Source organism: Euphorbia lathyris, chromosome 1 (assembly GCF_963576675.1).
Source record: "Euphorbia lathyris chromosome 1, ddEupLath1.1, whole genome shotgun sequence".
NCBI lineage: Eukaryota > Viridiplantae > Streptophyta > Magnoliopsida > Malpighiales > Euphorbiaceae > Euphorbia > Euphorbia lathyris.
This window is the reverse complement of record NC_088910.1, coordinates 81,533,065-81,558,668: the sequence shown is the minus strand read 5'-3', so window position 1 is coordinate 81,558,668 and position 25,604 is coordinate 81,533,065. Positions and strand designations below refer to the sequence as shown.

Here is a 25,604-nt window from a genome sequence, read left to right as displayed (position 1 = left end):
AGCATCACTCTCATCAACACAAAATTAGGATTGCTAAACAACATAATTTAGCTTAACATTACCTCTAAAAATTACAATACATTTCTTTCCCGTTACAAAAAAATAAAATACAAAATGAAGGAAAATATAAGAAAGAACTCTAACCGTAAAATTGAATCAATAAAAATGGGAACACGATGACACAAAACACGATAAAAAAGATAAAAGATAAAAAAAATGGTATTCTTGAAATAAAACAAAGTTAAAGAGAGTAAATTGCTAATTAACTAATAAAAAAATAAATAACTTAAAAAACTACCACAAAAATAAATAAAGAAATTCTTTAACTTAAAAAATTGAACATTTTAGGTAAAATTTTCATGTTATTGAACCGAAAACGAGCTGAATCAGACCGATGGTGAAGGCTAGGCCATTTGGATGGTCCAGTTAATTGATCATGTTAGTCCTTTCGGCTAGCCCAACATAAATTACTAGTATCAATTTCCAGTCTCCTTTTCAATACATACAAGCCATCTTTAACCTTCTCCGTCTGGTTTTTGTATATGGACATAGCTCTTTTCTCGCCGTGCTTACTCTTCGCCGATGATGAAGCCGCTACTGGTACTCATTGCTTTTTCTTTCAACTATCCTCGATCTGCTTTAGTTTCTGATTTTCTGATTTTCTTGTTTTGGGCATTCAGACGAGGAAACTAAGGACACCCAATAGAGCTATACAGAGAGGAGACACACCTTTCCTGGAATGGTATTTGGAACTCTCTATTGTACTATTGGTTGTTAAAATTCGAGGGATTAAGTTTGTTCTGATACAGCAAAATAGGGTAGGAATTAGATTTTGAATTTTAATTTTACTTATCTTGAATAATTGTGCTTTGATCTTTGCATTGCAGGAGTTGGTTAGAGAATTTTGTTTTCACCAATTGAATGCTAATTTACTTTGGCCGGGGACATTTGCATTTGCAGAATGGTTAGTTAAGCATAAGTCACTAATAGAGGGACGCCGTTGCATTGAATTGGGCCGGTACATACTAGTATCATTCTCGTTCGTTACAATTACTTTTTCCCTAAGCTGAGTTAGAGATGACTTCATTTTTCTATTCTGTTTCTTTCCCCTGTTGCCGGTAAAAGCTAGATTTTACCCCATGTACTTAGCATAATTTGTCATTTTTGAGCCTCTCTACTTCAACTTTTATGCATTTGTTTGCCCCACTCTACTTTAGTTTTTGCCCCTTGCCTATGTGGCTATATGTTACTACTTACTTGGCTTGTGGACAGTGACGAATACAGGATTAGTCGGTTGGGGGGCCGATTTTACATGTGTGTTCGGGAAATTTTTTTTTGCTAATTCGAACTTGCTTAATTTTTTTTGTATATATGGGTGTTATAATTTGAATGATCAAGAACCAATTTTAAGGAGACCTAAGAGGCCAAAAAAATTAGAAATTTGGATTTATGAAGGCCTAACAGGCCAAAAAAATATATTAGAAATTTGGATTTATAGAGGCCTAACAAGCCACAAAAAATTAGAAATTTGGATTTAAAAATGCCTAACAGGCCGAAAAAAATTAGAAATTTTGAATTTTGGATAAGCCAAACTCGTAATGGAATATATTTAATTTTTTTTATTAGTTCAATACTAGTTTCAAAAAAAAAAATATAACATTTTTATATTTAAGTAAATAAACACTTTCTAAAATAAATTGAGGTTAGGGTGACTTGAACCTAGGACCTTTTAAAAAGAAGCAAGTGTTTTAACCATCTCATCTACCTTTAAAAAATAAAATATTACTACACATAGTGTATATACACTAATATTTGAGGGGGCCGAAACTACTCATGACCATGGTGGTTCCGGCCGCCGGAGGGGGCCGGGCACCCCCAGGCCCCCCTGTATACGCCCCTGCTTGTGGATACTGTTCTATTTTATTTTAAGTGAGTGCTGATGTAAAACATTTTTATTCAAATGGTATGGTAGTGGGACATGAGCTTTGGCTATTTTTCTTCACAAATCGTTCAATCTTGATATCACTACATCAGACTATAATGATGAGGAAATTGAAGAGAATATAGCTCAAAACTGCAGGACGAATGGAATCACACCTGTCCTTCCTCACATAAAACGTGAGTCGCCTAGGTTAGACACTACTTAGCTATGTAGGAGCAATTGCTAAGTGCAATTGCTGCATTTATTTGTATTCTGATATGTCATTAGGGGCACTTCTTTATCTTCAACATATGAAAATCGTAAATGAAGTTCCAACTGATAATATGTTCAATTAAAGATAGTGAATGATACATGCCCTTTGGTTTGTCATAATCATTGGCTCATAGAGCTAGAGATTTTATTTTTTCTCCAATCTTTCTTTCTTCTTCTTTTGTTCTCATATTTTTGTATTTACTGAAATATGTTAAACTAGAGTGCCATTGTTTTCAGATTCATGGGGTGATACCTTTCCAACAGCTGATCCTGATTGGGACCTGGTTATAGCCAGTGATATCTTACTGTGTAAGTTTCTGGTGTACTTACACTTCACCTTTGAACTAGTACTCAGTGCATAGTTTGGCTCAAATTAGGTTTTTGGTCGAATTTTCTGTACTTCATTTAGCGTTTGCAAGTGGCTGAGTTTGGCTGAATAGGCCAAACATCCATCAAGTAAAATTGCAAGCATGTGCGAAGAACATGCTTGTCCTAAAAGCTGGTAGCATTTAGTAGCCAATTGTGTTGTTGCTATCTTTACATCAATAGTGGATCCTACCCATGAAATCTCACATGCACTCTTGATGCAAGCATCTATATGTGCGGGAGTATTTGAAGGATTTCTTCTGGTTATTTATTCACGTACGAGCTTGACCTTTCCTCTTGAGTGTAGATGGTATGGTGGATGAGATAAAGGGTCAAATTCGCCCTTCATCGGTTCCTGGGGTTTATTTTTGCCCCTAAATAAAAAATGTGTCAGTTTGGTCCCTTAACTTGACTTTTTCCTTGGCAAGGTAGTACAAAATGAAATGTGTCACTATGTGATTCGTTGTTTGAGACACGTGACATTTTAGATTGATTTGTTTGTAAAAAATTCCAAGTGGAGTGGAGGAGCCAAATCGTACTAAATTTCATTTTAGGGTAAATTGATCATGCGAAGCAAGTTGAGGGGCCAAATTGAAGCTTTACCCATGATGGATGATGCTATATCATGCATGACACATTCCCTTGGGCTGTAGATGCTGGTTCCGTATGGTTATTTCATGTATTATCCCTAATAGTTTTGTAAATTGACACTTGCAGATGTGAAATAGTATGCAAATTTGATAAAATCTCTCTCATTTCTCCTGAAATCATACAAGCCAAATAATGCCAAACTAGTTACAGGAAGTGAAGGAAATGGAGGTAATATGGTCTTGAATATGTAAGGCAAAATTAAATTATAGTGAAGATGTTGCTTATTCGAGAACCTGATGGTGGCAGGAACATGCATGGAATTGCCTAGACCGGCATTTTTAATGAGCTAGAGACGTAGGATCGGAAATGAGGATGAATCTATGTTCTTCAATGGGTGTGAGATTGCAGGACTTGAAGTTGAGCACCTTGGATCTCGTGTATATTGCATCAAATGTAGAGATCCACACTCATAACAATATATGACAATTGATAAAATTATTAAATGCCATAACCAGGCGGAGAGACATGACGGGGTCACGCAACTCTATTTCAATCTTGAATTTAAATTCATTACGAGTTTTTTTATTGAGTTACATTATGGCATGGTATTTATGTTTTAAATGGATTAAAAACCAATTACAATAGAGTGAGTCTTTATGGAACAGCCTTCCGACTCATTTGATTATGACCACAACCTATAAAAGGCAGAGTGCAAGAACAAAACATTTCTTTCTTGAAAACAAAATAAGAACAAAATATAACTTTCAATCTCATGTCCTTTCAGCAAAACATATTATTTCTTCACAAGACTAGAACAAGGATAAATGACAAATCATGTAGATAGTTTTCACTGACGTAAATATATAATCGTAGATTTTCAAACAAAACTTGATTCATAGAGAATGTTTGGTTGTGTGAGGAATGTTTTCGTAAACAAGTAACAACGGGATGGAATGTTTGGTTGTGTGAGGAATGTTTTCGTAAACAAGTAACAACGGGATGGAATTCTTACTCAGGTACTGATCTAATTAGCAATTTGCAGACCTATGGTGGGTCATTATTCTTGTGGGGCGAACATCTTTGCAACTTCTTCAAAGAGCAGATACAAGAGTGTCGGGCTACAATAAAACAATTGAAACGCAGGATTGACATCCACTCACAATCTCGTCTTAGAAGCTCGAGATAAGCTCAATGTCGTCCTCCTTCAAAAAGAAATCTATTGGTGCCAACGTTCTAAACATCTATGTCTTTAAGCTAGCGACTCAAATTCAAAATACTTCCATATGATGGTATCGAACAGAAAGAAAAAAATTCAAACCCTTAAGCTTTGAGATGACAATGGCAGTTGGAACTCAGGTTTACTCCTGTTCAATTACTTTAATTCGATTTTTACAACTAATGACATTGATGTCGATAGTATTTTAAGCAATGTTTCATTTAAGCTTGGCCTATTGATAACGAGATGCTCCTCAAGTCGTTTACAGTGGATTAGATAAAACAAGCAGTGTTTTCTATGAACCTAGATAAAAGTTTCAGAAATTTTGGGACATAGTCAGGAAGAAAGTGTCCAACTGTTGTCTATTATGGCTGAATAGATGTGTTTTTCCGGATGAGATAAATGATTCCAATATCAATTTGATTCCAAAGAAATCAAAACTTGACCAAGTTGCGAATCTCAGACCCATTCCCCTATGCAATGTGATTTACAAAATTGTTTCCAAAACGCTGCCAACCGGTTAAAGTAAGTTCTTCATATGACTATCTCAGAGTATCAAAATGCCTTTATCCACGGTCAGTTGATCTCAGACAATATTACGTTACCCTTTGAAGTCAATCACTTTCTGCACCAGAAAGCTCAAGGGAAAGCGGGATATGCTTCTTTAAAGTTGGATATGCCAAAGGCGTATGATCTAGTGGAATGAGGGTTCTTGAGTAAGATGATGAAGAAACTTGGTTTTGATAACAGATGGATTCAGTTGATTATACAGTGTGTCAGCAAGGCCAGATGCCATATTCTTTGTGGCAATCATCGAATTGGGCCAATTGTACCTCAAAGGGGACTCAAGCAAGGTGATGCCATCTCTCCCTATGTATTACTTATCTGTGAGGAGGGCCTTTCAACCACTCTTTCGAATCTTGAGTCTCGTGGACTGATCCATGAATGTCGTGTGGCCCGACAAGCTCATGTTATCTCTCATTTGTTCTTCATAGACGATAGTTATCTATTCTTCAAGGCTAATCAGGTAGAATGTGATGTTATTCAGAACCGCCTCAGAGATTACGAATCAGCCTTAGGACAAAAGATAAACTTTACCAAGTCATACATAGCATTCAACCATAATGTCCTTCCTATTCTTCTGATCTCTACCATGAATAAGACCCTCACTCAACTGATCTATGACTCCCTCATCACCCTGATTATTAAAGATTAGAAGATCGATATTCCTGAAGGATGCCATTACTAAAAAGGCTCTATTATCAATGAAAAATCATGTTTGGATTAGAATGCGACAAACCATACAATGCTATTCATATTGAGGCATTGAAGCCCTCGAAATCTTTTAAGTCCAGGACAAGCAAGAAAGGCTCTGAAAAGGCCTCAGAAGCTGCTAAGACCAAAAAGGTCAGAAGACCTTCTAAAACCAAAACCTCTAACCAACAACCCCTGATGTTCCTAAATCCAAATCCTCCACAAAGCAAGCCTTTGAAACAAAATCTTGTGAATCAAATCCCCCTAAAGCCTCTGAAAATACTAAGCCCATCACTTCTAACAAAAGAGCTTCCAACCATAAAGACAAGTCTGCTGATGAGCCCTTTTCGAAAAAGTAGAAGGCTTCTTCTAAAACCACTCCAAAGAAGCCGAAGCCTTCTTAAGAACCTATTACCCAAAGGACCTCTTCTGATGTTATCCCCAAAAGGCCTCATTTATCGTCATCAATCCAAAATCAACCGGGCTTAAGGTAAAGCTTCCAGCTGTTATTTAAAATTTATCAAAGGCTGCTCAAAAACAGCAAAGGCCTCCAACTCCTCCTTCCTCTAATTCTAACACCAATTCAGATCAGACATTCTTAGAAACTTCGGATGCTGCCACTAAACAAACCCTTCTTCCCAGCAAAAACAAAAACACTCTTCCCAACACTTTCATTGGCATTGGCTCTAACATGAAAAACTTCAATCCTTTTGAGGCTTTACACTCAACTCCTAGCATTCATTCCATTCAGGGAAATAAGAGTCCAATTGATGACTTTCTGCCAGAATTCCCAATTACTAATGCCTTCCTCAACCTTGAAAAAGAAGTTGTCAAGGCTTATGACAAATCCCCTCTGAAAATCCAACAGGTAGAACCCTATAACTTTGATCTTAAAAAGGCTCTGAACAAAACCTCTGCTCAACAAATTGCTAATCAAGGCAAGATTCTTAATGTTGATATTGGAGCTAAAATTGCTCAGCCTACTCAGATTGCCTCTCAAGAAGAGATTTCCAAGAAACTTCAAGTCGCTGTTGATTGTCTACTTGCAGTAGCACAGTCCTCCATTCCTCTCATCTTGCAGCCTCCCTAGACGACTGCTCATTCTTTTGAAGAAACAACTATCCTTCTGAGTGAACTGGCTATCATCAAGAGCCTCCTCCATATTGTTGATGCACTCATTAGTCAATAAGGGATTCACATTTATGTTGTTTAAATGGCAACAATACAACTCAGTATGATCTCCCATATGGCTCATATGGAGTACTCCATAAAATTCATATCCACTAGAGATGCCATCACTAAGGATGTCCACAATAAGTTCACTTCTAAACTTTACACTATTAGTTGCAATATTCACGATCTTCATGAAGATATATGACAAGTTGTCGATGCACTTATGAGAGACTGAAGACAATTCTGCAGTACTGCCGGGACAATCAGAAAGCTGTTGAACTTCTGAATCAGAAGCTCACCATAATTTCTCAGCAACATAAGGCATTTGACATTTCTTATCAATATTCTCCAGAAGTATTCCCATTCTCTCACTGCCTCTGCCTTTTGGAATTCAAAAGAACTTCAACTTCTTCTAATAGAGATGATCAAGCAAGACATTATTTCTCTTGAAGGCGTTCAAACTTTCTATGATATAAACGCTGGACTCATACAAAGTTTTGACAAACTTTAGAAGTTCACCATTCAATTAAATACTTGCCAATCCACATCCAATTTAGCTGATATTTCTTATCATCCCGTTGCTCATAACAAAAATAGGGAGAACGAGAAAGAGAAACAACAAGAATCAGAGAAACCAGAAGACCAAGAACTTAACAAAGATCAAACTCAATAGGTTAGGTCATTAGCTATAGGTGTATAAGTTGTTTAAACTTTATCCAAGTCATAACTATGTACTTCTTCTGTGTAATTACTTATAATATAATTTTGAATTATGATCACCTCACACTTGTCTTTAAATTTTATGCTCTGAATATTTTTTGAATTGTTCAAATTTATGCCATGCCCTGATACTTTATTGAATCATAATGTGATATGTTTTTGAACTTTTCAAACATACTAACTCTGATATATGTTAAGCTCTGATACTTTTTACTATTAAGATCTGAACTCATCTTAACAATTTTTTTGCCCTGATACTTTTTACTATTGAAATATTTAACTTTCTGTTATTTTCTCATTAGCAAAGTCATTAGCTCAACCTTATAGGGGAGTATGCAGAATCAACGTAAGTTCGGTAATTCTAGGGGAGTAAGTAAAATATGTTCCTTCCTCTGAATATTTTTATCATCGTCAAAGTAGGGGATAATGTTGAAAACCAATTTTGATTATCAAAAAAATTACAATTAAGGAATTAGATCCCTCAAGTAATTAAAATTCAGAATTGAGTATGTCTTTGTTATCTAAGAATTTTGTTTAGGTGTTAAAAATTGTATGAGGAATATTAGGCTACTTCCCTAAGACAAGAAGCCCAAGTCCAAACTCAGAAGAAGACAACAATATTGTCGTCTTCCCTAAGACTTTCCCATTCTGGATAAAGCACAAAAGACAGTCATCTCTTTCATTAACCCATCTCTCTTTGTAATACCAAAATGTAAATGCTCCAGCCTACATCCTACAAGATTAGAAGCTAGAGAAGATCATTAGATGAAGCTTCTAAATGGCCAACGATCTTATGAAGGCACAAACAACTAGTTTTCTCACTTGTCATTTCGACAAAGAAACTAGAAGTTCCAAAAAAGAACATCAGACGTCTTTCTTCACAATGAACACCTTCTAAACGGCTGCTTTGAATCTCTGCCTATATAAGCAAGGCTCGAGAACAAATTTAAATACACAACATATAGCAATTAAAACATATATACAGAACAAAGTGAAAAACACAAATCAAGTTCATATCTATGTATTTGATTAGAGAGAGATTAGTTCAAATACATTTCTTATCTAAAGAAATTATGATCTTTCAATTGTAAATCGATAGTGATTTTTGTTATAAGAAGCAAAGAGTGAATTATTTAAGTGTTGAGTGAATGAAGGTACTTCATTCAAACATAGGCTATTCTGTAAAGGTTTGTTCTCTACATATGAAATAGATCAATAGTGGATTAAAGCCCAAAAAAAGGTATTCTGAGGACTGGACGTAGGCAATAGGCCGAACCAATATAAATCTGTTGAGTATTTGTATACCTACTTTTGCCTTTATTTCTACTAAATTATTTTATGCTCTGAACATTATCTCATACATCAACGCTCTGAATATTCATTGAACTATGCATATGTTATAAATCTTCAAAATCCGTGATAAAAGGTCATCCTCTAAGTTGGGAATTGTAAGAAGTTGGAGCAATTTCAGTAAACTGAATTGTTGAAAATCTCAGTAGACTAAAATTGTCTCTGATACTGAAGTTACCCTCTATGTCATATTGACTTGAGTAAGAAAAGTTTTTAAAGACGTAAATTGCTCAATAGTTCTATTTACCCCTTTTTAGAACTAATTTACCATATTAGGGACCAACAAATATTAGAGGAATTGGTTGAAGCATAAAGTTATGTTTGTTCTATTGTTTGGGAGAGAGATGTTATGAGGCTTATGAAGGAAATCTTACAGCTTCAAGAGGATAAAGCGGTTATGCAAAAACAATGATCAATAGTTTCATGGTTAAGGGAGGGAGATAAAAATACTAAGTTTTTCCATTCAAAGGTAAGTTCGAGGAGGAAGACTAACTATGTTCATCGGTTACATGATAGTGGTGGTATTTGGCATGGATAGGATGAAGACATTGAGGAGATTGTAGTTTTTTTATTTCTCTGATTTATTTTTGATGTCTAATTATGTCCGTTGTGCCGATAATCTTGATTCAATTTATCTGCATCTTAGTTCTGAACAACATAGCTCTTTGTTACAACCATTTGCTTCTGAGGAGGTTTTGACAGCGTTGAAACAAATGGATGGATCAAAAGCTTCTGGCCCTGATGGTATGTCTGATATTTTTTTCTTATCTTTTTGGGATGTGTTTGGGATACATGTTATATCTCTTATCTAAATCTACTCAATGGTGCTCATTTTCCTCCACTTTTGAATCACACATATATTACCCTTATTTATAAAGTGCGTAATCCTAACACCTTTAATGATTTACAATCAATTAGCATGAGTAATGTTGTGTACATGTTAGTCTCTAAAACACTTGCTAAATGGATGAGAACTTGTTTGCAATCTATTATTCACCCTGCCCAAAATGCTTTTGTCCCTGATCATTTAATAACTGATAATGCTTTGATTGCTTTTAAGTTATTTCATTCCATGAAACATTGGATTAAGGGTAAAAAAATGTTTGTGCTATAAAGCTTGATATGAGTTAAGCCTATGATAGAGTTAAATGGAGTTTTGTCCAAGATATGATGTTGGTTATGGGTTTTCCAAGTTGTTGGATTCAGTTGATTCCAAGATGTCTATATACATTGTCCTATCATTTCCTTATTAATAGGGTGCCTAAAGGTTTTGTTAAACTAAGTATGGGTCTTTGTCAGGGGGATTCGATTTCACCATATTTGTTTTTTATCTGTATGGAAGGGCTTTCATCACTAATTAGGAAAGCTATGTGTGATAGATCTTTGCATGGTATTCGGGTTCGCAACATTGGTCCTATAATTTCACATTTGTTCTTTGGTGATGATTTTGTTATTTTCTATTGAGCTACTTAATCTGAATGTGTTGTTTTTCGCAATTTGCTTCATGTTTATGACCAAGCATCTGGTCAGCATATTAATTAGACAAAAAACATCATCAGGCCCATGATATTTTATTTTTTGGTTCATTAAGCTCTTGATCTTTTATTTGGATACATTAAGCCCCTGGTCATTTATTTTTGGTCTGATTAAGCCATTGATGACCTAAAAAAGTAATTTCGAATATAAAATTCGGTTAACATAATGTTATTCATTGCATCTGTATTCGAAATTTGTATTTTTTCACTGTTTGAAATCAGTTTTGGATGTGTAATGTGGCCATAGGAAAACTGTAAAAACCTTAATTCAAACTGTAAAAATACTTTTTTTTAATAATTTCAAATACAGATGAAGTTAATAACGTATTTTTAACAGAATTAAATGTTTATAACATATTAATTTGGTCATAAAGGGCTTAATGAGACTATAAATAAATGATCAGGGGCCTAATGTATTCAAATAAATGATCAGAGGTTTAATGAACCAAAAAATGAAAGATCAGGGGCCTAATGATGCTTTTTGCCTATTAATTATGAAAAAATAGATATTACATTTAGTTCTGGGGTTAGTATTGAATGTCAGAATATTTGTGCTAGTTTGCTTGGGGTTTGTGAGGTGGTTTCTTTTGCCAAATATTTGGGTTTACCAACTGTGATTAGGCCGTCTAAGAAATTTGTTTTTGATGTTCTTCAGGAGAGGTTACCAAAACAGATTTTAGGGTGGTAGAAAAAATGCCTTTTTTTTGTGGGGGAAAAGAGGTTTCAATCAAATATGTGGCTCAGGCAGTTCCGCAATATATTATGAGTTACTTTCTTCTTCCTAAATCTTTTTATGATGAATTACAATAACTAATGGCCCGGTTTTGGTGGAATCATGAGTCTACTTCACAACGAATTCATTGGCTTTCTTGGGAAAAATTATGTTTACCTAAAGAGGAAGGTGGTTTGGGTTTTAGGAATGTTTTTTCATTCAATCTTGCCTTACTTACAAAACAGATTTGGCGGATGATTGAAAATCCTAATTCATTATGCTCATTAACAGAAGTACTTTCCGAGACATGGTTTGATGGAGGCTAAGATAGGATATTGTGCTAGTCATGTTTAGCGTAGTCTCCTTAGAGCTAGGCAAATTATTGAGGCGGGTTGTTGTTGGACAGTATGAGATGATCATCTGATTAATTTGAAACACTTTCGTTGGATACTAGATACTCCTAGCAATCAACCTTTAATCCTTTCAAATGATCCACCTTTTGATTGTGTTTTGTGTTTGAGTGATTTTGACTCATTCTGTTGGAAGAGGGATTTGATTAGCTTTTGTTTTCAATCTGATGCAGCTAAAGCAATTTTTACAGATTCCTTTATGCATACAAAATGTGGCAGATTCTTTATTTTGGCTTCATTCACAAACGAGGGATTATATGGTGAAGTTGGGTTATAAGGTTGCTATTTGAATAATGAGCTTATTTTCATCATTGGCATCTGCTTCTTTGTCCGGGCAAGCATTTTGGATGCTTTTATTGTCAATATTTGCTCCAACAAAATACATTCATACAGTTTGGTGCTATGATTCTCTTCTTAAAAGGGGGAATCCAATTTCTGGTATGTGTTGTTTTTGTGGTCAAAAGGAAGAAACTCTCATTCACTTATTTAAGTTTTGTTGAATTTCTGAGTTACATTGGAAATGTTTGGGACTTTTGGTTAAAGTTTATAAGGTGGATATTTTTACTATTGGGACTGGTTTTCTGGGGTATTGAATATTTTGTCACGGGATGAAAGGGCAATGTGTGTGGTTTAATCTAGGTTGATCAGAATAAGGTGGTACATAGGTTGAGTCCTCTTGGTTACTTATATATTGCAAATTCGATTTATTCTATTTTGGAAGGATATGTTTCAGTGCAAGTTTTAAATTGTAGAAATCCAAGAACATCGATTTCTGCTATTCGAGTTGATGGGCGTCTGTCTGGTTGTCGCTGATTGGTTGGACTATTAAAGTTAACTACGATGCTGCATTTTCCATCCGAACACGACGAAGTGCATTTGGCTTGGTTGTTCGAGATTGTAATGGTTTAGTTGCGCTTTCAGGTGGTGGTCCTCTAGGTTCGGCTATGTCTACGTTACATGCAGAGTTGCGAACGATCTTATCTAGTGTTCGAGTGATTCGTGATTGTAGGTTTCAATCGATCCTGGTAGCAACAAATTCTATTTCTGCGGTTCTTCTTCTTCGCGGTGAATTGAAGGTTTCAAATTGGTTAGGCATGATTGTCTATGACATTTTAGTAGAAGCAACGACATTCACAAATGTTCAATTTGTGTATGAACGACGTGTTGCGAATATAGTAGCACATACCATATGAGTTGTTGTTTTTTTCACAAATGAAAATTTTGATTGAAGATTTTATCCCTTTTGGCTTGTATTCAAACTGATTCTCATATGTTTTTTTCTTAATGCAAGTGTTAGGTTAAAAAAAATCACTCAAATTTTACTATTCGCTTACTATTATTTACCTTTCTCATTACTTACACCTCAAAACAAACAAAGACATACCCATAAACTTATCTTACTTGTTTGAAAAACCTCAGGCCAAACAAGGAGGAGGTTATATGATACTAATGGAAGTAGAGGTGGTAAAATTACACACGACCCGATTACACGATACAAAATGGAAATGCAATTTTAGTGTTTTGGGTTAAGCCTAATAGGTAATGTGTTATTTTTTAGTTGACATGAAACTGACACGTAAATTTTGAGTTGTGTTAGAATTTGTATGATAACTCGAAACGACACGAATATTTAAAATTATTGTTATATTCTATCATATTTTTATATAACACTTTATTAATACAGATAATAAAATTATAGTTATTACTTGTAAATATAATTTGAACCTCTTAAATTATTATAAACACATGATATTAACAGATTTTTTTGATGGTTAGTGTTAATATACTAATATAAAAATGATATAAAATATTTAAAAATAATACCATATTTTTTTTTTATGTTTTTAAAAGTTATGATTAATATAGATGCATAATAAAATTGTGTATAATCCGAAAACACGACATCAAATCGACACTAACTCAAATAGGTTAAATTAGTTATGATATAAAAGTTTTTCGGTTAAGTTTGGATTTATTGTTTTAACAGGAATAAAAAATGACAGGAACATAGGGCTCGAGCACGATCATTGTTTGGTCTAAATGGAAGTAATGAAATGGAAACCTGTAGGTTAGCCTTAACTACCCAACTCTCAAGGCAGGGGCGGAACCGGGGGGGTTGAGTGGGGCTCTAGCCCCGGCAACTGGCCGGGAAAATTTTTTTTTTATATCAAAACGACGTCGTTTTGGTCATGAGCAAAACGACGTCGTTTTGATTTTAATGAAGATAAATCATAACTCAAAGGCACAGCACAACAGCTAAATTAATACCTAAACCCCTAATTCAGAAGAGGAGAGCAACGAAAGTAGAGGATATCGCACACCGCCGGCTCAACTCAAGGGAATCGCACAAGACAAGAGGAGAGGAGCAGCCAGTCTCCACCGCCGGCCACCAGTCAGTCAGTCGCTGCTTGCTTGCTAGTCTCCATCGCCGGCCACCGTTCAGTTCAGTCGCTGCACTGCACAAAACGCAAAACGCAGAGGGGAAAAAACGCAGGTGATTTTTTGTTTATCTTTTTTGTGCCTTTGTTGAGATGCCTATATTTGTTTGGTTTGAGATGCACCTATGAGTTTGTTCACTGTGTGTTGGCTTGATTTTTGGTTGTAATTATTGGATGGCTTTGCTGCGTTTTTGGTTTTACTGCGTTTTTGGTTGATTTATATGATGAAATGAGATTAAAAAAAAGGAAGAGTAGTGATAGAATAATGATATGTATGTATGTATGAATGGATTAGAAATATATTAACCTTGCTCTTTGATTGATTGAATGCTTGCTTATTACAATTTTGTAAGGACTCCTTCACTCCTCACAGTGAAGCTTTTCAGTGATGGAGTTTTTTTACCAAATTCCTATTGAAATTGGGATTGAATTGGGATTGAAATTGGGATTGAATTGAGATTGAATTGAGATTGAATTGATTGGGATTGAAATTTCTATTGAAATTTCTATTAGTTGAAATTACTCTCATTTGAATTGCTGTTAGTTTAATTACCGTTTGTATTTAGTTGAATTGGGATTGAAATTGCTGTTATTTGAATTACTGTTTGTATTTAGTTGAATTGGGATTGAAATTGCTGTTAGTTGAATTGCTATCACTTGCATATTGGTCTTTTCAGAATGGACAAATTCATAACTAAAAGACGTTTCGAATTTTTTTTTGACGTTTTGAATTTTTTTTGCTGATATATTTTAGCCCCGGGTCATCCGGAGTCCTGGTTCCGCCACTGTCTCAAGGTAAGGGTTAGTCAACGAAAAAGAGAAGAGGCTATTTTCATTTATATAGAGAGAGATCGATCGATCCTGTTCACACGCTATGCCTCTCTCTGTTTCAGTGATTTTTCTTCCCCCACCAGCACACGACCATAGTCTCTCACCTCTCTGAGAAATACGTTAACTCGGTAAGTCCCGGATCTCTCTTATTACTCCTTTATTAATTCATTATCATCTCTGTAGTGATGGAAACTTTTTTTTTTTTTTTTGGCTTCCTTAATTTACTTTCACTGCTCTGCTTAATTGCATGTAATATTCCAATCCTGCGAATTTATGTTTGTAGCGTCTGCAACTTTAAAGATCTAAAATTGAAATGTATAATTATGGCAGATGGGGGAGCTAGCAGTCGATAATCATGTTAAATACATTTTATCTATTGAAAAGGTACACTATTTCTTTCATTTTATTTTTAATTGACTTGCTTTGACTGACTCTTCTAATTGCCACTCACTTTATTTTGTAATCAAAGAACAAGGATAGTATTGAATCTGTGGTGATGGAACACTTGAGAATGAATGGAGCATACTGGGGATTGACCACTCTAGATCTTCTGGGAAAGCTTCACGCAGTTGATTCAAATGAAGTAATTGAATGGATTGTGCAATGCCAACATGAATCTGGTATTTAAAGCATTTTCCCCTTCTTTGATTTATTTGCTTGCATTTATGTATTTTTTGTTGGAAAACTAGTTGTGGAGATAATACATGCACAATGATCTATTAAATATAGTTAGAATATTGACTACACACTTTGTGATTAGGTGGTTTTTCTGGTAATATTGGACATGATCCCCATATATTGTACACGCTGAGTGCCGTCCAAATTATGGTTCTTTTCGACAGGCTAAATGCTCTTGATGCTGAGAAAGTGTCAAACTGTATCCTTCCTGCCTTGTGTTTTTAGTTCTAAATTGTGACACTGACAACCATTATGGGTCATTTGCAAGTTTATATCTTATGCATGAGATGATTAATTATTATCACAAATTTTAGTGATAACAATTCCGCATTCTAGTTTTCACTTTTAGAAGTCCAACTTAAGTTGCTTTATATATGTGTAATTTATGCTCTCTAATTCTGATAGCTGAAAGATGGAGCCAAAAATAGGTTCAGACATGGATTGACTCCATGAGTTTGATCTGTATATGTAATCGATAAACTAAATGAAGATGCAAATATAATTGAGATTGCTTGTTTTCCTTAGTTATTTAGTCAGATGTTGCTGGGCTGCAGAATGAAGATGGATCCTTTTCCGGAGATGAATGGGGTGAAGTGGATACAAGGTGTTCTTTTGAATATTAAGTGATATGTAATATATTATGCTTGGTTTTGGAAATGTTAATCATAAAGTTCTTTTCTTAACTAACCAATTTGTTTTTCATTTGCAGGTTCTCTTACATTGCTATATGCTGTCTCTCTTTATTGCATCGCTTGGACAAAATAAACGTGGAAAAAGCTGTGAACTACATTTTACGTTGCAAAAATATGGATGGTGGATTTGGATGCACTCCTGGTGGGGAGTCTCATGCTGGACAGAGTATGTTTCCAAGTTCCTGTTTATATATTAAAATTCTTTCTTAAATTGTGATTCGTTCTTGTGTAGACCCTTCACAAAGTTTTGACTCGTATGCTGCATTATTCTTGTGATGGCTGAAAATCTATCTAGAATTGGTATGGTAGCCTGGATTCATTTTTTCATTCTCATCTGAATTTATTTTTACATGGGGTTCAAGTTTTTGTTCTCTCCATAGTTGGCACTCCTGTGATACATAAATATCTTTGCTCTAATTGTAGCAATTCTTTCCCTTGAGGGATCTTATCTCAAAGTGCAAATCTGGAGCTCATGAGCATAAATCATGATCTAGTCCAGTGGGATTGGTCTATCATCAGTTTTAATATGCTTCGACATATGGAAAGGTTTCGATGAGTTGGAGGAGATAATTTCTTAAAATTTTATCAGCTATAAAAAATAAACATGGCCTTAATCAGATGGGTGTTTATATGTATGGATTAATTATTTAGAATATAAAGGAACACTATTTATGAAAAATATTGCTGATAAATCTTGAAAAGTCTTTGAAGATGGTGGCTGATTGCTATTTTACAATAACTAAATAGAACATGTTGAAATCTTCCCGCAGAGGAAAATTAAGTAGAAAATATCTACAGGACAATTTACTGGCTGCCATTGATTTCACCAGAAAGATAATGCCATATAATAAGATAGTTTTTGGACCAGTTTCAGATCACATATTAACTAAATAATTTACTTTCATTTACAAAAAGGAATGAATTCCTTATATTTTCAATATAATGGCAACACTTTTTCATGTTTTTGAGTAAGTAATACCTTAGATTTTAACTCCTTGCTAGAAACTCTGAAAATTTTCTGTTGCCTTGTGATGGAAGCTAATATTTCTTCCTTTTTAATATCCGGTCAACCATGTAATGACACAAGAAGCAGAACAATGAAGGAGATCCACATAGATGCTCTTGAATGTGAAAGAATCTCTTCATATTGAAGAATATCTGTATGAATCTTCTTCATAGTTGTACTACTCCTTGACATTCCGTTATAAACCATATGAGTTTCTCTTTTCATGCATAATTGAATTCTAATTCTTCAGTTAATGAATTTGTACCGTACTGAAGTTGCTGATTGGTTATTGAAGGAGAAAATCTGTTAAAAAGTTTGCTGTGCTCCTGGTGATTTGCAGTTTTCTGCTGTGTGGGTGCTCTTGCTATTACGGGGTCTCTCCATCATGTTGACAAGGACCTTCTTGGATGGTGGTTATGTGAACGGCAAGTCAAATCTGGAGGTCTTAATGGTCGCCCTGAAAAGCTTCCTGATGTTGGTTTTTCTCTCAAAAATAAGATACTTCCTCTAAGTTTATTTATAGATATTCCAATTATGATTAGGTGTTGTGTGATTTCAGGTTTGCTACTCTTGGTGGGTTCTTTCTAGCTTGATAATTATTGACAGAGTTCATTGGATTAACAAGGAAAAGCTTATTAAGTTTATCTTAAACTGTCAGGTTAGTGTTATCTTTATGTTATGAACTAGAGAACCTATGGCTGTATTTGCACTTTAAATCTTAATATGTGAAAAGACCCTTTTCAATTTTATTTTTTTGGTAAATGTATTCTGTCACGTATCAACGCAGGAAGTTGAAGGACTAGGCTTGAAATTAGCCTTTCAAGTTAGTTATGTTGGTTAATTGCTTTATTAATTGTTATCCCTTTATTCTGTTTGCATTTTGTGCTAGGTTGTTATTTGCAATGTGAGGAATTTGTTAGTTGTTAGTTTGTTATGCCAGCTGTGGATAGTACAGCTGTGGAATAGTACTGTCTGTGATGTCAGCAGTACTATCCTTTTCTATATTAGCTATTGCTTTTGTAATGGGCAGGTACCATTGATGAATTAAGAAATTTCCTACCTATTTCCTCTTCTCTCTCTCTTATTCTATTTTTGTATTCTCTCCTTTCACATTCTTCTATTCCTATTCTACAAATTCTTCCTGTCAGCTCATACCTGACATTGGTATCAGAGATCTGCTCCTCCGGCCATTCCATGAATGGTAAATTTGTCTGCTAAACGAACTCGTGCTGCTACTAGAAAATCGAAAATCGCCATGGAAGCTATCGAAGCTCAACTCAAAGCCTTGGCTGCCCAGTTTCATGATCGAGCTGAAGCAACTGCAGAACAACTGGATAGTATGCAAGAAGTGCAGAAACAACAGCAAAGGAGAATGGATGAGTTTTATTTGGAGCAGGCCAGACTTCGTAAGGATCAGATCGATTCTCAACAGTCTATGGAGGGTATGTTTCAGAAAACTCTCTCTAATCTTTCTAAATTTATCCAGCCAAACACTCAAAACCCAGAAATTACCACTACCCAAACACCAACCCAGAGCCATGAATCCATTCATACACCTTTAAAGGCTCCTCAAAACAGAGGTATACTGGGAAGTGCACCCAGTGGATCTCGACCCATTGAAGCACCTCAACCCATCCTGCTTAATGCAGATCAGGGAGTAGCAAGGAATAATGCAATTCATAAGATGCTACCTAAGTGTGAGTTACCATCTTTTGATGGATCTGAGGTAGAAATTTGGGTGAGTAAATGCTCAAAATATTTTCAACTTTTTGATGTTGCAATGGAGAAGAAAATAGAGCTAGTAGGTCTCTATATGCAAGGAAGAGCTGAGAAGTGGTTCAAAAACTGGATGCCTATCCATCCAGGGATTTCATGTGAAGAATTCACTGAAGAGGTTTGCAAACGTTTTCAGGATACCACTATTACTAATGTGGTTGAGCAGCTCACTAAATTAAGCCAGAAGTCTTGAGGAGCTCAAACTCAGAATGGAGAAGACTCACCCAGAGATTAAGGAATCCTTCTATGTTGACAGTTTCATTGCAGGATTGAAACCCGAGATCAAATCTTTAGTTAAGAAACGTGAGCCTAGCAACATCTATGAGGCCATCAAGCAAGCTAAATATCAGGAAGATCATCTCAAAGATCTCCTGGAAATGGTGAAACCCAAACCCACATTCAGATCCCCAATGCCTTATACAAAACCCATACTTAATCAGCCAAACCCAACCTCCATTACCAAAACCGAATTTAAATCTCCTATACCTGTCAAAAGAGTCCCTGGGGCTTGCTGGTCCTGTGGTGATCGATACTTTCCTGGCCATCAATGTACTAAGAAAAAGCTCCTAGCTATCTCAGCTAAAGGGGAGATTGAAGAATTGGAAGTGGAAGAAGATGAGCAAAAGGTAGAACCCGAGGAAGTCCCAGAAGTGACAGAGGAGATCACAGTTTCCATCAATGCTCTCAATGGAGGTATGACAGATACTACAATGAAGCTCAAAGGTACTCTGAACCGCAAACATATCCTCATACTTATAGATAGTGGTAGCACACACAGCTTTGTGGATGCTAATTTGGCTAAGGAAGCTAGACTTCCTCTAATTCAGGTTAAGCCAGCAACTGTTACAGTAGCTGATGGTAGACAGTTACCTATCAAAGCTAAGTGTAACAACTGTAATTGGTCTATGCAAAATACTAAGTTCAGTTACAATTTGAGGGTGCTAGAATTGGGAGACTATGATGTGATCTTAGGGTCAGATTGGATGAGAAGTCACACCCCTGTGACATTTGATTTTGCTAACAATCTTCTTTTAGTGCACAAAGAAGGGAAACAGGTAGCACAAAGGAATGGTGGAGGAAATGTCACTCAAAATGATGTCTATCAAGGCAGTGAATAAGATGGTGACCAAGGGATGGAAGGGCATAACATCTAAGTTATTTGTCATGGTATCCAAACCTGAAAGTCTGGAAGATGAATTGATCAACTACCCAAAATTGCTACAGGAAGAGAATGACCCTGTACAAGCCCTTTTGCTCCAAAATCAACACCTGTTTCATCCACCCACCACTCTGCCACCTCAAAGAACCCATGATCATAAAATTCCCTTGCAAAATGCCAGTGACCCTATCAATATAAGACCCTATAGATACTCTCACCATCAGAAAGATGAAATTGAGAAGTTAGTAGCTGAAATGCTAACATCAGGTGTCATTAGACCTAGTAATAGCCCATATGCTTCTCCTGTTTTGCTGGTTAAGAAGAAGGATGGATCCTGGAGATTCTGTGTGGACTTCAGGGAACTCAACAAGAGCACAATCAAAGATAAATTCCCTATTCCTGTTATACAGGAACTTCTAGATGAACTACAAGGGGCTTCTAAGTTCTCCAAGATCGATCTCAGAGCAGGGTACCATCAGATTAGAATGGCAGAGGCTGACATCTACAAGACAGCCTTTAGGACCCATTCAGGGCACTATGAATTCTTGGTTATGCCTTTTGGCTTGACCAATGCCCCAGCCACATTCCAGTCCCTTATGAATTCAATTTTTCAACCCTACCTTCGGAAGTTTGTGTTGGTTTTCTTTGATGACATACTAGTATATAGTCCTACCCTAGAAGCTCATGTTCAACATCTGGAGCTAGTGTTTGAGCTTCTTACTAAGCACAACTTGTTTGCCAAGGAGTCCAAGTGTGACTTTGGGGTGAACTCCATTTCCTATCTAGGCCATATCATCACACATCAAGGAGTCTCTACTGATCCTGCCAAGATAGCTGCTATCAGCAGTTGGCCTCTTCCCAAGACTCTTAAAGGACTTAGAGGATTTCTGGGGTTGACAGGGTACTACAGGAGGTTCATTAAAGATTATGGAGCCATTTGCAGGCCCTTGAATGATCTTTTGAAGAAGGATCAGTTTCTATGGTCTCCTCAAGCTACAACTGCATTTGAGCAATTGAAGAAGATTATGACTGAGGCACCAGTGCTAGCCCTGCCAGATTTCTCACATCCCTTCACTCTAGAATGTGATGCAAGTGGAACGGGGATTGGAGCAGTACTTATGCAACATCAGAGACCTATTTGCTTCCTATCTAAGACTCTATGTCCTAGGAGTCAGAAGCTGTCAGCTTATGAGAGGGAATTTTTGGCCATCCTGCATGCGGTCACTACTTGGAGACAATACTTGGAAGGAAACAAATTTATCATCAAAACTGATCAGGAAAGTATTAAGTATTTGCTGGAGCAAAGGTTGCATACCACTCTCCAACATAAGGGCATCTCCAAGTTACTTGGCCTAGAATACTCCATTCAATATAAAAAGGGGGTGGAAAATAAGGTAGCTGATGCCTTATCCAGAAGAAATGAGGAAGCAGAACAGGGAGAAAACCACATCTTAGCCATCTCTATGGCAGTACCTAGTTGGATGGAAGAAGTTCAGGCTTCATATGAACATGATGAGCTTGCCCTGAAGCTCATCCCTCAACTCACTATACAGCAGGGCACAGCAAACAATTATTCTTATCAGGGAGGTGTACTGAGATACAAGCACAGGATTTATATTGGCTCTAATACTGATCTAAGGGCAAGACTCATTCGGGTATGTCACAATTCACCTATAGGAGGGCATTCTGGTATAAGGGGTACTCTAGTGAAGTTGCATCAAGGATTTCATTGGCCTCAGATGGCCACTCAGGTCACTAAATGGGTCACAGAGTGTGACACATGCCAGCGTTGCAAGCCTGACTTAGCTCCTTATCCTGGCCTACTACAACCTTTACCTGTACCTGCAGCTGCATGGCGGGATATAGCCATGGATTTCATAGAAGGGTTACCCAAATCTAGAGGTTTTGACTCTATTCTGGTCGTAGTAGACAGATTTACCAAGAGTGCACATTTCTTACCTCTGGCTCATCCCTACTCAGCAGCAGTAGTAGCTAAGGTGTTCCTAGACAATGTATTCAAGCTACATGGTATGCCTCAAACCATAGTCAGTGACAGAGACAGAATTTTCACAGGAATATTTTGGAAGGAGCTCATGCACTTACTAGGTACTAAGCTGCTCTTTAGTAGTGCCTACCATCCTCAGTCAGATGGGCAATCAGAAAGATTAAATCAGTGTTTGGAAGGATACTTGAGAAGTATGTGCTTTCTTCATCCTAAACAGTGGTCTAAATGGTTGGGGTTAGCTGAGTATTGGTACAATACCAGTTTCCACAGTGCTCTTAAAATGAGCCCCTTTCAAGCTCTTTACGGCATAGCTCCTAACCTTCCTGTCCTACCTACTGCCAACACTGATGTAGCTGCTGTGGAGGATCTCTTACAAGCTAGGGAGGACATGAATGCTTCACTTAAGGAGTGCTTGCTCCATGCTCAGAACAGAATGAAGCAATTTGCAGATCAACACAGGACAGACAGAGAGTTCACTACGGGAGATTGGGTCTACTTAAAGCTTCAACCCTACAGACAGAAATCTATTGCTTTCAGGGCTTCCAAGAAACTATCTGCTAAGTACTACGGCCCTTTTCGCATACTCTCTAGGGTGGGAAAGGTGGCCTATAAGTTACAACTTCCTCCTAATTGCAAGGCACACCCAGTCTTCCATGTCTCCCTTCTTAAGAAGAAGCTTAATCCCCAGTCATCAGCTCTCACTACACTTCCACCTCTGGAAGATGGCCCTCCTACAATTGCTCCCCTCAAGGTATTGAACTCTCGAAACACTATCATTGGAGACATAGCTGTGCCCCAGCTTTTGATACAGTGGACTGGCCACTCAGCATTGGATGCCACTTGGGAGGACCACTCCTTACTGCTGAAACAATTTCCTGATTTTATGCATTCTTGGGGACAAGAATGTTCTCAAGGGGGAGGTTTTGTCACGTATCAACGCAGGAAGTTGAAGGACTAGGCTTGAAATTAGCATTTCAAGTTAGTTATGTTGGTTAATTGCTTTATTAATTGTTATCCCTTTATTCTGTTTGCATTTTGTGCTAGGTTGTTATTTGCAATGTGAGGAATTTGTTAGTTGTTAGTTTGTTATGCCAGCTGTGGATAGTACAGCTGTGGAATAGTATTGTCTGTGATGTCAGCAGTACTATCCTTTTCTATATTAGCTATTGCTTTTGTAATGGGCAGGTACCATTGATGAATTAAGAAATTTCCTACCTATTTCCTCTTCTCTCTCTCTTATTCTATTTCTGTATTCTCTCCTTTCACATTCTTCTATTCCTATTCTACAAATTCTTCCTGTCAGCTCATACCTGACATATTCAAACATGCATGCAGGACACAGAGAAAGGAGGAATTTCGGATAGACCTGATGATGCAGTTGATGTTTTTCATACCTATTTTGGAGTAGCTGGTACTTCTTTTTCTTTCAATTGATTTATTTGACTTGTGCATTTTACGACTTGTGTCCAACTTTATTTGCAATTGCTTCATTTGACCTAATGACCCAGTGATGCTGTCCATTTACTGAGCATTGCTGGAACCCCTGCTTACCTTAGGGAAATTTCGTTTTTCTCTAATGTAGTATCAATTCCTACAAAACTTATTCTTTCGGTTTGAATTAAACATTGGAATAGGTATTTCACATGGGATAGCTGTCCCATTCCCTCCTATTCCATGAACCAAACATGGCCTAAGGGTTTTAGGGCCTAGGTGCGAGGCATAGGAGCATGCCTAACAGTAGTGATGCACAAGCCAGCTGAGCTTATTGTACACAATTGTTAATAATCATAGCGTAGGTATAAACCTAGCTTCTATTTTTTCTAAATTTAATACAAAGATAAAAATGAGGTTGAAAACCGGAGTTGAAAAACGATCTTACTACTAAATGGCAAAAATCATAACAATATTCTTAATCCTTGTTGTTGCATTCAAATTGATCACCATTAAATTTTGTGTTGTTCTCTAAACTTCTTGAAAGTAAATACCTTTGTGCTCATCTTAAGTGTTAGGGGGAATATTGGCTGTTAAACGAGATGTTTTTGCCTCTCTAAATACTAGAAGTAAAGGTGGATGTAACATGTTAACCTGTAATTTGTTTGGTATTATAACTCCTACTGGCATTGTATAAGTAATACTAATAATCTAATAGATTCAACTTTTTCTTTGTTTTCCCCCTCTTAAGTTTTGCCATTTTCTTCTCTTGATTTTATATGGTATAGACGCTTTCTGAATACAAATGATTGGTATCGATGTATTATATTTCAAAAATCAAAGTAAGACAATAGAAGTTGAGTATTTATAAGGCAAACCCTTTTGTGTGCCTCGTGCCTGATTTTAGGCACACGCATTAGTGTAAGCGAGTTCATGAGGAGAGCCTGTCTCGGGTACAGCTTCAAAATTATGCTTATACATAATTCAATTTGTAATGATTTCCTAGGCTTTATATTGAACCTTGTGCATGCATTTAGTGTTAAGATTGTATTATTGATTAATTATTTGTTTGTTTTTGCAGGTCTTTCACTTCTTGAATATCCAGGGGTGAAACCCATAGATCCTGCCTATGCTTTGCCTGTCCAAGTTATAAACAAGACTTTCTTTGGCAGATGACTTCCCTCAGATTTAATATGTGCCAACAGCGTTTTTTATTCACAATCTATACAACACTAAACTTGCTTAGAGAAATGTTAGGGCAACTGATGATATTGTCAGTATTCTTCAACCGGCTGGCTTGTGTGTGATGGAAAGCTGCGTCGGTTGTTTGAGTTGCCCGAGAATATAGATCTGTTGTAGTTTTGAGAGTACTACCAAGCCATGGGGATGGTCAGTTAATTAGTCTATTACAAAAATTGCAAATTGTTTTCTTTTATTAGATCGAGTAAACAGTGATTTGTGATTTGTGATCAAAAGAAGGGTGACAATTATCATATTATTGTTTGTGTTGTGTCAATTATCGGATTAGTATCAAATGAGTCAACTCTAATCTAACCTGAAATATTTATTGGCACAATTGTGCCGATCTAATTGGCTTAGTATTGATTTCGTATTATGTTTTGAGTCGTATGTAATTTTATTATCTATGTATGTTAATGGTGATATTAAAAAATATAGGAGGATATAGTAATGTTTTTAAATATTTTATGCTTTTTTGGATTAAGATTTTAACAATAATTATGCAAAAGTCCATTAATATCGTGTTGGGTTCATGATGATGATTTTCCAGCTTCTGATGATTTGCTTTCCATCTATTCCCTACAATCATGCTCATCGGATAGTCTTACTCCCACTTACCTCTTGGTAAATATTCATCTACTGCCGTCCAAATATGACAGATCTATTTCTGTTGTTGGTCTTATGGATACTAGGGCTCAAAAGACGATCATCGGCTGAGAGCTCCTACAATTCACACCGAAACGAAGGCCTCTTACACTCTTAATGGCCATGACATGGTTCTTTTATTGCAAGGAGACCAGAAACTAGGATCGTTACTTAAGATATGAT

The 25,604-nt window shown here is 36.4% G+C and overlaps 1 protein-coding gene and 1 pseudogene across 2 annotated transcripts; both read left to right on the top strand.

Moving 5' to 3' along the window:
* The first annotated feature begins 542 nt into the window (after positions 1–542).
* LOC136210783 (uncharacterized) lies at positions 543–3,666 on the top strand (annotated as a pseudogene).
* A 10,128-nt stretch (positions 3,667–13,794) lies between these two features.
* On the top strand, positions 13,795–25,056 carry LOC136203387 (geranylgeranyl transferase type-2 subunit beta 1-like). Of its 2 annotated transcripts, XM_065994537.1 has the most exons (12): positions 13,795–14,015; positions 14,714–14,754; positions 14,853–14,918; positions 15,121–15,174; positions 15,260–15,410; positions 15,551–15,667; positions 16,006–16,072; positions 16,178–16,326; positions 17,507–17,640; positions 17,726–17,824; positions 23,442–23,517; positions 24,619–25,056. In XM_065994537.1, exons 4-12 carry the CDS (start codon positions 15,121–15,123, stop codon positions 24,711–24,713), a joined length of 942 nt encoding a protein of 313 aa, XP_065850609.1. In that variant the 5' UTR covers positions 13,795–14,015; positions 14,714–14,754; positions 14,853–14,918; the 3' UTR covers positions 24,714–25,056. The 2 variants fall into 2 exon arrangements, with proteins under 2 accessions (XP_065850609.1, XP_065850615.1); XM_065994543.1 differs by lacking the exon at positions 23,442–23,517.
* The last annotated feature ends 548 nt before the right edge of the window (positions 25,057–25,604 follow it).

Coding starts and splice junctions, on each gene's coding strand:
- LOC136203387 (XM_065994537.1), top strand. CDS start 15,121: ATGGGGGAGCTAGCAGTCGATAATCATGTTAAATACATTTTATCTATT. Junction 16,327..17,506: donor GGAGTCTCATGCTGGACAGA/GTATGTTTCCAA, acceptor GGTGATTTGCAG/TTTTCTGCTGTGTGGGTGCT. Junction 17,641..17,725: donor GCCCTGAAAAGCTTCCTGAT/GTTGGTTTTTCT, acceptor GTGTGATTTCAG/GTTTGCTACTCTTGGTGGGT.